The sequence below is a fragment of the Gopherus evgoodei genome, chromosome 4 (assembly GCF_007399415.2).
Source record: "Gopherus evgoodei ecotype Sinaloan lineage chromosome 4, rGopEvg1_v1.p, whole genome shotgun sequence".
Classification (NCBI taxonomy): domain Eukaryota; kingdom Metazoa; phylum Chordata; order Testudines; family Testudinidae; genus Gopherus; species Gopherus evgoodei.
In genome coordinates this window covers 153348203-153361975 of record NC_044325.1, presented here as the reverse complement: position 1 = coordinate 153361975, position 13773 = coordinate 153348203, and the positions used below count along the sequence as shown (strand labels likewise).

The 13773-nt window shown below is 47.3% G+C and overlaps 1 protein-coding gene across 1 annotated transcript; it reads right to left on the bottom strand.

Moving 5' to 3' along the window:
• Positions 1–287: 287 nt before the first annotated feature.
• LOC115651463 (uncharacterized protein DDB_G0292642-like) lies at positions 288–11078 on the bottom strand. The gene is made up of 4 exons (XM_030562548.1): positions 10809–11078; positions 8148–8242; positions 5192–5359; positions 288–1793 (listed from the first exon to the last, which is right to left on the bottom strand). The coding sequence occupies exons 1-4, from the start codon at positions 10876–10878 to the stop codon at positions 1338–1340; spliced, it is 789 nt and encodes a 262-aa protein (XP_030418408.1). The 5' UTR covers positions 10879–11078; the 3' UTR covers positions 288–1337.
• Positions 11079–13773: the final 2695 nt, after the last annotated feature.

The following is a 13773-nucleotide window of genomic DNA, read 5'->3' as shown; positions in this document are numbered from 1 at the left end:
AACCTCAAGTTTTTTTTTCTCATTTTCACAAAATGAAATGTTCAGCAGAAAACAAAAAAAAATATATTTTTTTTTGTGGTGGTGAAATTTTGCATAGGAGTTAAAAAAGCTGACCAGTTCTATTAGTCTCCTATTGCATCACAAAATTTCAAGCATACTATAAGCAGATAGCATTCTGCTAGTAGACGGGCACAAACATTAAATTTCACCAAAACTTCCTAGAAGGCTCATTTTAAAATCTCAAAAATCTAATTAAATTTATTCAACACTTTCAGAACAGGAGTCAATTAATTTGTCAATGAGTTTTAATGCTAAACCTCTGAAAGCAAGAAAAACATTTGTGGAGATACAAAGCAAATCAAAATCCGTCTTGCAATGAAATGCTAACTATAGTATTAACTATGAAGAGTGTACTGTAATGTGACAATAGTAGATATCTAAGAATCACTGTCTAACCTTGAACAGAGAATATTGCTGTACTGGAATAAAGAAGACCCATAGTTTTGCTTCCACAGGCCAGCATGATGACACATTGTACATAGACCAGTTTATTCACAGCTTCACAATAGGTTATATTTAGAAATTTGGTGTGTTTGGTATGTCTTAACTGGCCCTCACTATTCCCAATGAATGGCAAGCCTGAACTTTCTTACCCATGAAAAGAGTAAGATTGATTAATACTGGGTTCAAGAGGGACTCCCCAGGTTGTGTGTGTTAGATTGCAGTACTGTGTGTGAAAAGCTGGACATATTTCACAAGGCTTTCACATATTTCACTATCCCTGTGGGGAAGGTTGGAGAACTGCACAGGAAGAGTGTTGTTGGTTGTTTTCATTCAGTTAGATAAAATACTTTAAAAGCCAAGATCGAACCTCTTTATCCTAAGCCTATGAAAATAAAAACATTTTTGTATTTGGTTTTGTTTAAGCTTGGTTCAGTCTTAGCCACCTTGTAGAGAGGGGAAATACAATTATGATTAGGAATTTATATTTGCTGTCTAGCAAAATCTGAGTATCTGTTAATTGCATGGGTTCTCCAGTATCATAAACAAGCTACAGAAATAGCATATGTATTTTATATTACAAGCATTTTCTTTTTTCACGTATGGCTTAAATATCAGGTGTAGCACACCTATAATATTCCCTTCAATACACGCAATCCTTACTGGAAAAAGTGTCATCAGAGGGGGTGGGCTTGTCCTGACTCTCGATCAATCTCTTATCTGTCCATCAAGCTTAATTTGACAGGAGGGATACATTCGGGAGTATTGTGGTGGAGCTGAGTACTGACCCTGGGGCATTTCCTAATCTCCCTGGCCTGTATGGCTGGAACAATTGTTTATTTCTGAGCCCATACCGGAATTTGTGTTTGTTTTGGAGCAAGTGGTTTTGCACAGTATTGAAAATAGGCACCACTTTTGCTGGCTTGGCAGTTACGAGCAATTTCAAGGCAAGCGAAACAAAATTCAACATGACATTGTGGACATATAATATATTTGCACTTTTCCATGTGCTCAATGAGTCGCCCACAGGTGGGACAAGCACGGATGGAGGGACAGTTTTTTATTTCACTTCCTGGAAGATCCTTCAGCTTGCATTTTGCTAAGACTTCCAGGGACTGGTTCTTGCATCCCACATTTTCACACCTCTCGGATGGTGCTCCAGCACCTTTCCAGGGCTTCATGCACTGCCAGCAGAACTCAAAGACTACCCCCTTCAGCGAATGGCAGAGGATACAGACCACCCTCAGGTTTTTCAGATCTTGGCGTTCCACGTAGCTGTGGCAGTTGGGACACTTAGAGAAAAAACAAATTTCAGAGGTGAGTGAGACTGTTACTCCATCCTTTTTAAAAAGAAAGTGACACAAAATGGTATCTACATAGCTTCTGGAGTTCCCTCCCATTTTACAGACCATTGTAAAGATGAGTGTGTGCCCTTTGGACTCTTTTATGATTTATAATGAAGGCCTGAAAGGGTATTTTCCTCCCCCCAAAACTCTTATTTTTGATTATTTGCCATAGAAATATCAGGAACATCAAGTCTTAGGCTTTGTCTACACTATATAGTTTTGTCAACAAAAGTCAGCTTTTGCTGACCAAACAATGGAGATGTACACTCTGAAATGCTCCTCCGGCTGATGTCACTCCCCTGCTTTGTTGACACAATAAAACCATCTCAACGAAAGGCATAGGGTTTATGTTGGTGCAGTTAGGGTGACAGTGTCTGTGTAGACACTGCATTCCTTACATCGGTCATTGGGTGTCATTCTTGTCAGTTTCACAATTCTGAAGAAGCCGTGATATTGACAAGAAAACTGCTCCCAGCTCCAGAGCTGGGCTATTGCTTGGTCTCTGCTCCAAGCCAGACTGCCACCCAGGCTCCCTACTCCCCTCTGGGAGCCCTGCTGCCTGACTGGACTCTGGGTGCAGATCTCCCTGCTGGAGGTGAAAAGTCCTGGGCAGCTTTCCCCCCACCTGCCAGCTAAGAGCAGGGAGGTGAGAAGCTGGGGGCAGGCTGGGCTCCTGGCAGGGAGCTGTGCAGAGCTGAGCACCTTAGCTCTCAGCACCCTATGCTGCCTCTTGTCAGTCAGCGGGAGTACACCTGGTGAGGTTGCGCACCACTGACAGAAGGAGGGTCGTGTGGACATCAGCCACCACAGTAATTAATGCAATGGCTGTAAGTCGACCTAAGATTGACTTATCTTTAGTACAGACATAGCCTTCGCTTTTGCTGACGATCATCCTTGGCAAATCAGGGAAATGGATTGGGGGCACTCCAGCTCTTCGCGATAGGGTGGGGTGTGTTGAATCTTTCACACAGCTTTTCTTATCACTTTTCACTAGAAATGTTTATGCAGTCTGAGTCAAAATCCATTATTCTCACAATCAGGTTTGTTTCCTTGCTTTCTGTATGTCCTGATCCCACTAGTTTCATTCTTACAGCATAAAATGAAATGGACAAACCCTGAATTTCTAACATTAAAAGAGCCCAGGAGGCTGGGGAAGCAGGCAGTTCTGGCGTCCTTTATCTACATCATGAAGAACTTAAAAGGAAACAAATAGGTTACCTAGCAGTAGTTGTGGTTTCTCATGATTCGCCTCTGTGCAGTCACACTCATGGAATGATACCCCCACTGCCTGTAGGATCTGGAAATCCCTAAAAAAACATGTTTGTAAGGGCTGCAAAAAATGCTTCCTCGCCAGCCTGTGAGGTTATATAAGGGACTGCAGCCCATTTCTTTTCCTGAAACCCACTGTTGCAGATATACAGAGAACTCCCAGGTTGAGGGGAAGAAGGGAGGGGCATGGCAGCTCTTAGGAAGCACAGTCACCACTAGGTAGTGATTTTCCTCTTTCGGAGACCCTGCTTTTGGGAGGTCAGTGAGCAGAACAGCCCATGTGGAAAGTGGGCTGAGGAGTATTCTGTTAAATACAGATTGTAACATGGCTTTCCCAGTCCAGCACTGGCCAAGTGTGAGGACCAGTGGAAGCAAAATATGTGAATCAAACTCCACGTCACTGCTCTGCATATTTCGGAGATAGAGATATCTCAGACAGTCGATGGCAGCAGAGAGAACCCTACGGCGTGAGTCCTAAGCAGTGCGTAAGATTATTCATGAGGCCAGGGGTGGAGCCTCCAGATTGATATGGAGAACTCTGCTGTCCCTTGGGATAAAGATCCTGAGAGAGAGGCCGGTACTGTGGGGGGTCTGGAACAACTCTGGAAGGTAAGTATGTCACTGCTCCCTTGGCTATGCTGGAACAATCAGGATCAGCCTTGCTTTGTCTTGGTGGACCTTTTTGAATGGCCAGGGTGATGGGGTGAACTGGAAGACATGCATACAGCAAATCCTTGCTCCAGTCCAGGAGGAGAGCATCTAACAGAGATTACTGTTTATAAGCAGGCAGGAGCAAGCAGAGGGGACATTTGGAATTCTCTCTGGAGGCAAAGAAATGTATGTCTGGCATTCCCTGCCTGCTGAGGAGACAGCTCTTCAGTGTTGAGCTGCTCTGCTGAGAACTTCTTTGCACATTCTTCTCTCCTGGTTGCAGACCAATGCCAGAGTCTCATATTGTCTTTGCATAGTGCTAGAGAGTGAGCTCTGCCTTGCTCAAAGTACATTGCTGTGGTTTTATGTGAACACCTGGCCTTGGGGAGAGAATTCTTTGGTCCAGTGAATGGCTTTTGCTTCCCACTTGTTCCGGGGGTCATGGATGACAACTAGTTCTTGGAAGCCCCATGCAGATTGGAAACATTTGTAATGATTACAGCCAAGGGAGCTGAGTGGTTAAAGCAAACTCCCTATAGCTCGCTATCTCTGGGTCTGTGTGGGGATGGGGAGTAGATCATTGTCCATAAATGCAGAATAAGAAGACTTGGCCCCTTTTAGTTTTTCTCCAAAGCTGCAGATTCCAAAAAAATTTGGAGCTGAGATGCTGCATGTCAGTCTGTGCCAGTTGCTGCAGCAGACAAGATAAGCGGGACCCTATGGTATCAGCCAGCTCCCCTTCTCAGGAGCCAGAAGCCCATGGCTGATGTATAGGACAATCCCATCCTGAACAGAGGCTTGCAGTATAGTAAGCGATAGATCCCTGGCCTCCATAAACAGTGGTGGTGACCTCCTACTTGACAGGCGTGCACCCTTCTCCCTAAAAACCACGAGGAGTCCTTGTGGCACCTTAGAGACTAACACATTTATTTGGGCATAAGCTTTCGTGGGCTATAACCCACTTCATCGGATGCATGGAGTGGAAAATACAGGCCCAATGGACACAGCTTTCCAGATGGTTCGGGAAACTTGAGGTGTCAGGCGCACCATCCCATGAGTGGGAATGTACAGAGGACCTTGAAATAGTGCTTTCCCATGCAGGTCACCTTTCAGGAGATATTCCATTCGTCTGCTCCATCTCCTGCACCTGCCCAGCTGCATAAATAAGGTCAATGTCCCCTGGCTCTGTTAGGGATGTGAGCTATGTGAGGCTGGGCCGAGGAACAGCTGGATTCAGGATGTCTGCTCCTTGAGATGCCCTGGATCAGTAACCAGTAGCATCACTGTCATGGTGCAACATGGAAGCTGCTGCAACAGCACCAGCAGGAGCGGCACAGCTTCACCATTATCTACAAGGTGCCTTCATGAATAAAACAAAGGCAGAGGTGTGAAAGAGGAGAGAAGCAGTAGGGATCCGGACTCACCTCTTTGAAGTCATGGTAATATTTAGCTGCAAACTTTGCAAGTTTTTCTTCAAAGTTCCGTTGCTCTGTTTCAGTGAGTGAAGCATTCCGGCGGACTTCCGGATAGGACCATTCCGCCCCACATTTCTTCCCATTAACATCAGCAGGGCAGTGAAACTTCAAGTAACCCTATAGGCCAGGAAAGCAGAGAAGATAAAGAGGCAGAGCTGTGAAACTTGAAACCTGTGCTATATTACAAGCCACCTCTTAAGGCCAGCATTAACTCCATCTTAATAGAGTTGCTTGTTTGGAATTTGGATCTGCTTGTACTGATGAGATTCTGGTGGTGCTGGAGGTGTTAAATAAGGTCAGAAAATTTGTGCTTTCCCTGATTTCTGAAGCAGCTTAATTCTTCATTTCTCTCACTTTGTTGAAGCATTGTGTGTATATATAGTCATAACCAACCTTCACGTCCCATTAATTTTTTTAAATAACTTGCTAATCTAAGGCTTATGAATGTGTCACTGTCATCAGCAAGGGAAATATTTATAAATTTATTTAAAGGAGTATATTTGTGAAATATTTCCTGAAGCAAAAAACCAAAGTCATGGCTAAAAACTCATGGGGGGGGAGGGAATCAATGATTTGAAGAAAAATTGCTCTGACCCTGTGGTTGCCATTCTGGCCAACTATGCTGTTTTGTGGGGATACTTATAAAATTACTCTTCTTTCTTTTAGTATTTAACACTTCTTTCCCTATTTTTGTCTAGTTCTTTATGTTCTCTTCCAAGCTGGGCAATACAGAACGGATAACTGCAACGAGCAATTCCAGCCGCAGTTGGCTGTTTAATTCACCTTATGTTCTCTTTGGTGTTTGAGGAATTTCAGGTTCTCATCCACTCAGCCTGCCTTCTTTCTTAAACTTAAGACTGGCTCAGGGGTCGGCAACCTTTCAGAAGTGGTGTGCCGAGTCTTCATTTATTCACTAGAATTTAAGATTTCGTGTGTCAATAATACATGTTAATGTTTTTAGAAGGCCTGTCACTAGCTCAGCATTCTGCTGGAATTAAAAGTTTATTAGAGAATGTTTAAATAAAAATGATACAAAGAGTTCAAAGCGTCAGTCGTTGGTCAAATCTACTTAGAAAGTTACATGCATCTTCTCCATTTGGCCGAGTTCCTCATTTACCTGGTTGCCAGTGGGAGGGAGACGGCTAGGTGTTGGCAGGGAGTGGGAATTGAAACCAAGTGAGACAAACCAAGTGCTCTTTTGGGGTGGCAGGTGAAGCTGCCTGTTGACAGCTTGGAGGAAGTCGGTCACTGCTATGTCAGGGCTCTAGCTGCGTTCAGGGTTTTGTATATAATGTGGCCTCAGCTCATTGCTTTGTGTACCCCTGACATTACAATATCATTACAATCAAAAGTACCAACTCAGCCCAGGAATTGCTGGATTTCTTGTCACATTTCCAGCACAGTTTTGCAGACTCAAAAGGTTCAAAGAACTCAAAGGCTTTAAAAAACAGCATCTGCCCTTCAGATGTTTATCTGAAATAGGCCCTTTGAACTTTCTCAGGTTCTCTTATCACTGGAAAGAATGATCTCTCTCTTTGCATCACAGGTAGTTACTTATTTCTCATGGGCGGGGAGGGAATCAGGAGATGAGAGGGGAAATACCAGTAAATGGTCTCAGAATCAGGGCCGACTTTAGGCCGATTCTCCAGATTCCCAGGAATCGGGCCCCACGCCTAAGAGGGCCCCGCACCTTAGACACTTTTAAAACTTACCCCAGGTCCCTGGCTGCGATCTGCTCAGGGGTCTTCCGTGGTCCCGCTCTCTTGAGCGAAGCGCAGGCCGGAGCGCGGCAAGCCCTGAGGCCCCGCTCTCCCGGCTGGAGCTCCGGGCCTTTAAATAGCCTCCAGAGCCCTGGGGTAGTGAGGGGCTCCGGGGGCTATTTAAAGGGTCAGGGCTACAGCTGCCTGCCTCTGCCACCCTGGTCCTTTAAATAGCCCCCAGAGCCCCGCCACCCCCATGCATTCCCCAGGGCTCCTGCGGCTATTTAAAAGGTCCAGGGTGAGGTAGAAGCGGGGGAGCCCTGGGCCCTTTAAATAACCCCCAAAGCCCTGGGATAGCAGGGAGCTTGGGGGCTATTTAAAGGGCTGGGGCTCCAGCTGCCTCTGCTGCACCCCCTGCCCTGCCCACACTAGCCCCGCTCCCCCTGCCTGCAGCCAGCTCTGCACTCCGTGCCCACAGCCAGTCCCTGTCAAACCCCCTGCCGTGTCTCCAGTCAACCCCTGCCACACACCCGTCGCCCTGCCCAAAGCCAGCCAGCCAGCCCCCCACACACTGCTGCCCGCACCAGCCCTGCCGTGTCTCCAGCCAACCCCTGCTGCACCCCCCTGCCTGAAGCCAGCCAGTCTCACACTCCTGGCTTCAGCCCTGCCAACCCCTGCTGCATCCCCCTGCGGCCCTGCCTGAAGCCAGCCTGCCCCACGCACCCCCTGTCTCCAACCAGCCCCGCACCCCTTGCCCTGCCTGCAGCCAGCCCCATGTCCACTTGTGCCCTGCAGTTCCCAGGGCAGTAACCCTGCACACCTGCTTCAATGAGGGGGGCAGGGAGCAGCTGGGACCCACACATGTGAAACGGCAGTCATTAATAACCAATCAACAGCATATATGGTGCAATGTACATAATATATAATTTTATTATTTATATAGTTATGGAAAGTAAATAATAAATGAAAGAAATGAGAGGCTTTTTTTTCAAGTCATCCCTGCCAGGGCCCCGCCGAAAATGTTCGAATTGGGCCCCATACTTCCTAAAGCCGGCCCTGCTCAGAATGCCCCACATTACTAGTTGAAGACAGTTTTCCCACTTGACAGAACATTTCAATATATCAAGGGACACATCTCTGAAAGAAACCAAGTGTATTAAAAACATGCAGTATGACTTTTCTGACACCCTTCTGTGTTCTCTTACCTGGTCTAACAGACTTCGGCACCAACCTGTTAAGGAACCAGGATCTGCAGCATGTCCACAAGACATCTCCACCCTCATGAGATCCTCCTCATCACCTGACAAGCAAGGAGACACTAGCTGAATTAACATAAAAATCCTCTCAAACTGAGTGTGTTTATCAAGTCTGGATCTTTAGTCTGGGAGATTCTGCACACACACACCCAGTACTGAAGCAGCCGGCAGAAGATGCATATAGGGTGCACATATTTACAAAAGTTCCTCTGGGATTTAGGGACTCAAGTCTCATAGACTTTCAATGGGACACGTGGGACTTGCACTTTTAAAACCCTGAGGTGCTTTTGAAAAACTGGTGTTACACATTTAAATATTTTCTCCTTCAGCTTTCCTTATTTGGTTCAGACCATTCTTTTTACCCGTGGGGGAAAGGGGTCTTCTCTTGCCTTCCCACAACCCTGAGGACCCCCCTCTTTCCTGCTTAGAAAAGATGTCGTTAAAGCAAAAGATGGTGAGTCAGGTGATCTGAGTTCTAGTCCCACTCAGTGGTGGATTTAGCGTTAGTGGGGCCCTGTGCTCAGCTTCATTTTTGGGGCCCCTCCTTGGGACCCAGCTAAGAAAAAGAACATTCTCTCCTCCCCCCTCCCCCGCACCCCATTTTTCATTCTTTTTTTTTCTTCATCCTCCTCCTATAAGTAATAGGAAGTAAATGAAAATAAAGTGAGGTACCTTGATTGGTTTTGGAGTCTAACTTATTTTTCCAAAAACCATTTGAAAAATCACTGAAGGTCTCAGCGGACCACATAACGATCTTTCCAAATATTGTTTGGACCATTAGCTAACTACTGTAAAACACTCTGGATAAGAGTGCTTTATTTAAAAAAATGTGAAAAAAAAAAAAGTTGGGGTGTGGGGTCTGGCCAGGACTTAGGGTGTGGGAGGGGGCTCAGGGTTGGGGAAGGAGGTTGGGGTGTGGAGTGTGCCTGGGGAAGCTCCTATTTGGTGTGAGGGGTGCAGGTGGGAATGTGGGGTGGTGGTGCAGGAGTGAGGGCATGGGGTGTGGGGGAGCTGGGTATGTGGGGGGTGCATGGCGGCTGGGAGTGTGTGAGGGGGTGCAGGAGTCAGGGCAGAGGGTGGGGCCTGGGGGTCATGGGATTGTTCCCAGCCCTGAGCGGCTCACGGCAGGGAGCTGGGGGAGGATGTTTAGGGGGAGTGTGGGGGTCCCAACTTTGATCCGCCCTGCCCTGATTCCATCCCCTTCCCCAAGGCCCCGCTCTCGCCTTCTTCTCCACCTCCTCCCCCAAGCGTGCTGTGGCCCCGCCCTTCCCCCTCCCTCCCAGAGATGGCAAACAGTTGTTTGGCAGTGGGGGAAGTGCTGGGAGGGAGGGATGGAAATGTGGCATGCTTGGGGGAGGGGTAAGCTTGGCTGCTGGTGGGGGCAGAGCCTGCAGCAAGAACCCCAGGCGTGGGCAGGACCATGCTGCTGCCGCCGCCGCAGCTTCTTGGCCCTGGGCCCCCCTGTCATTTGGGGTGCCAGTGCCAGGACACCTTGCTGTGTTTTAGTGTAAATCCACCTCTGGTCCCACTACCACAGACTTCCTGAGCCTTCTTCCTCACGGTCCTTTGGCTCCTTCAGGCCAGCCCAGCTGCCATAAAAATGCACAGAGCATGTACAGGACCCCCCTACAGAATAACACCTGGTACAGGAAGGTGAAACTCTCCTGTTACTTGCAACAGCTCCACCCAAAAGAGACTATCACAAAATTAGCAATAATACAGCGTTTCTCCCGGCTGACTTTCTCGCGTGCTAAGAAGAACTTGTTAAACTATTGTAACATCACTATCTGATGTCTCCCACCATAATCATCACAGTCTCCATCTCATTTTTTGGATGTTCTGACATTTCCCTGGCTTTTTGACCACTGCTACGTGATGAACTGTGGGCTCCACTGGGCTGTCTGCAGCGATGCTCAAGACTTTTTACAAAATGCTCAGTACAAGCCAAGCAGCAAATCTGGGGGGGGGGGTGACCTGGCAGGCCCCCCACCATTGCCTCTGTCTGTATGAAATCCACCAAGGGCTTTTTACATCTTTTGACACAGATACTTTTACATTAGTTCAATTTAAAGTAATGATCATTTTCATCCCCTCTTTCAGCTTCTTAGCTGGGACAGGATCTGTGTTCTGATCCACCCGCCTGGCCACAAATGGGCAGAGTCCCAGGTGCATAAAAGGGGGCATATCCCCTCCCCCCTCCATCTATGGCTACAGCATAGGTGGGCTCTAAAGGCTTCATCTGCTTCCCTAATGCCACCTCTTTCCCCACCGTTCCTCTCTCCAGACACCCCAGAGGAGCAGGAGAAAAGTGTCCACGCATACTGCATGCACCCAGCCGCCACTTCTCCTAGTGAGCTGTGTGTGCTGAACAGGAAACTTCAAGGTGCAAAGTCACAAAATAGCAGGTTTCAGTAATTCACATAATGATTTTAAGTTTCCTCTTTGCTCTCATGCTTCAAAATGGCTTGAACATCTGGTTACACAAACTCCAATTCCATTTCAGAATGGTGAGACGATGCCCCTTCACCGCTCCCACAGTGCGTTTGCCACAAACAAGGAAGGACCTAAGTTATCAGGCTGATAGCAAATGAAAATGCTGCCCAGAATTACCTGTGATATCGTCCTTTCGACGAACAAACTTTGGTGCAGGCTCTTCGTTTTCTTTCCTAAAAAATTCCATCGTCTTAGCTGGAGACACAAAGGGGACAGAAAAGACCCCCCAAAAAATTATCGCTCAGGGGAGAGAGTGTCTGTCTGTCCTGTACAATGGTACAATTTGCTTTGACAAATCTCCAGATGAGGATTACAAAGCTAGCTAGAAGTGGTTTCACTTTGGGCTGGTTAATGACTCCTCCCTCTCCAGCTGCTTCATTCTACACTCATACTGCAGAAGGGAGCTGCTCCTTTCATTTCCCTGTTTCCCTCTCTGTGAGGCCCAGAAAGCATCAGTTCAAAAACATCCAGTCTACATACAAGGGGAGCGACAGTTTTGCCATGACAATTGTTACATGAAAGCCCTGATAAAAAGGACTCAAATGATAGAAATGTTACTTAGGATGCACATCTAAGTCACAGACAGTGTTTTGTATCTAAAATAACTTTTACTTTTCATATTTAGTGTGAGTAACAGCAGCAGAAGGGCATGAGCAGAGAAAAGTAAACAATTTTGAACCTGTCTCCACCAAAATGTTCTTTAATTTAATTTAACTTTTATTTTTGGGGAGAGAATGTTCTGCTGTCCTGGTCCCTTATTTGACAGCAGGGCTGTCACTGAGCACTGTTCTTTATCACCCTCTCAGGCAGCCCAGGAGGGATTTTATGTTACCCTTATCTCAATGTTTATGACACAGAGTAAAACAGGTTTATTTGGGGTTTAGATTCCATTGGGTGCTGGGTGTCTAGGGACTGGGGACAGGAAACTTACTGAGCTGTTTTCAGATAAGTCTGTAGCTTTGGGGGTGTGGCCCAGACTCTAGGTCTGTGTTGCAGCAGGCTAGCGTGTCTAGGTCAACAAGGCAGGGTTCTGGAGGCCCAGGCTGGCATGGGAAATGGATTCAGAGATAATTCCAGCACGTGACAGGCCCAAGGGGATCTCTGTGACCGAACCCCTCACAGAGGCAAGGCTGGCTCCAAGGGAAATGCAGGGGCTCCTGCAGCCGTGGGCGAATGCTTTGAGCAGCTGACAAATGATGGCTGCTGCTGGGCTTAAAAGCTGGTCTGCTGACTCTTCCTACCAATCAGGCAGCCTCCTGCAGGCCAGTTGTGCTCATTATAGTCCCTGGAGACTGGCTCAGCGGCAAGTCCTGATTCCTGACCTTCACAGGGTCTGTCCACACACTGCAATTAAAAACCCGTGGCTGGCCCTTACAGCTGACTCCAGCTCATGGGGCTCGGGCTAAGGGTCTGTTTAATTGTGGTACAGATGTTTAGGCTGAGGCAGGAGCTCAAATTCTGGGACCCTCCTCCCCCCAATCCAGTTCTTAGGAGCAGGAGACGTGGTGGGTGGGGGCTGTGACTCTCAGAATTGCTCAGTACCAACAGGCAAAACATTCACTATTCTGCAACAGCAACACGTATCAGGCCTGACAAGATCACTACACCGAACACGCTGCTTTCATAGTACTTAGTCCAAAAAGTATCTTGTGAGGCATCAAATAGAACCTTGTATCATAGTCAGTGTGAAATGTATGTCAGGTCAGGGTGTGAGGAGTTAGAGGTGCATACTAAAAACATGTTTAAATGATGTAACTGGGCAGGGTTGATAAATGAGCTTTCTCTAGACAAAGGAATGTTGATTTGCCTGTCTGCCTAGGCCTCTAATTTAAATTAAGCAGTGTGCAACCAACACAAGCCCTATTTGAATATTAAGTCAACACGGAAAATAGTGTGTGTGTGTGTGTGTGTGTGTGTGTGTGTGTGTGTGTGTGTGTGTGTGCTGCCTGGTGCCTCATGCTGCAGTTCCCAGCCAATGGGAGCTGCAGAGCTGGCACTTGGGGTGGGGGCAGAGTATGGGTAGGAGCCAGAGGGGGGACATACCACTGCTTCTGGGAGCCGTGCGGAGCCATGGCAGGCAAGGCGCCTACCTTAGCTCCGCTCCACCACCAACCAGACCACTGTGTCAGTGGTACTGACCAGAGCCACCAGGGTCCCTTTTTGACTGGGCGTTCTGGTCAAAAACTGGACACCTGGCAACCTTAGGAACTGTTATTCCTGCCAAAGTGTCCTCACTTGAGGATAAATCCTACATTCAGGCAAAAATGCTATTGGTTACCCAGGAGTTTTGGCTAAGGGCTGCATAATTTTGTTGAAGTGGACTAGGGAATAAAAGGTCATTTCAAACTGCTTGCAACATGGCTATAAGCAACTGTGCTTGATTACTACAGCTGTGTTCTTCTTGATGCAACCCCGGCTTGTGAAATATGGGGAGGGACAGCTAAGCTGAGAGTAAAAAAAAAAAAATCAGTTTTAAATGTTGTGTTTCTTGCTGGCTGTGGCAGCATTTACAGGAATTGAGCTGTTTGTCAGAAAGTGGTGCCTTGAGTTGATCTTTGAGCCTGCTTGTAAACAGGCAGGTTTCCTCTGGAGTTCCCCCTCTGGGGCAATGGGCCACAAAGACCTTGCCCAGCCCAACTTTATGCTTCCTGTAAAGCTCAGCAGTTTGGTGATGCAAAGCACAGTTTATTAAATAGAAAGAATGCTTCCTCTGCAGTTACCACTTCCTGGCCTGCAGAACACCAGGCCATTTGCTGTAAGCATTGAAAAACCTCAGTCCATTTCCCAATGGTCAGGTTTGTAACAGTCTGAGCACATCACTCTGTGGGGTGGGATAGCTCAGTGGTTTGAGCATTAGCCTGCTAAACCTAGGGCTGTGAGTTCAAATCCTCAAGGGGGCCCTTTAGGGATCTGGGGCAAAAATCAGTCAGGGGATTGGTCCTGCTTTGAGCGGGGGGTTGGACTAGGCCTCCTGAGGTCCCTTCTGACACTGGTATTCTATGATTAACATCAAGGCCCAACTACAGGTTCCTGAAGCCAGGGCCAGCACTTCCATTTAGGTGACCTAGGCGGTTGCCTAGGG

Coding starts and splice junctions, on each gene's coding strand:
- LOC115651463 (XM_030562548.1), bottom strand. CDS start 10,878: ATGGAATTTTTTAGGAAAGAAAACGAAGAGCCTGCACCAAAGTTTGTT. Junction 8,243..10,808: donor TCGAAAGGACGATATCACAG/GTAATTCTGGGC, acceptor CTTGCTTGTCAG/GTGATGAGGAGGATCTCATG. Junction 5,360..8,147: donor GCCGAAGTCTGTTAGACCAG/GTAAGAGAACAC, acceptor CCTGGCCTATAG/GGTTACTTGAAGTTTCACTG.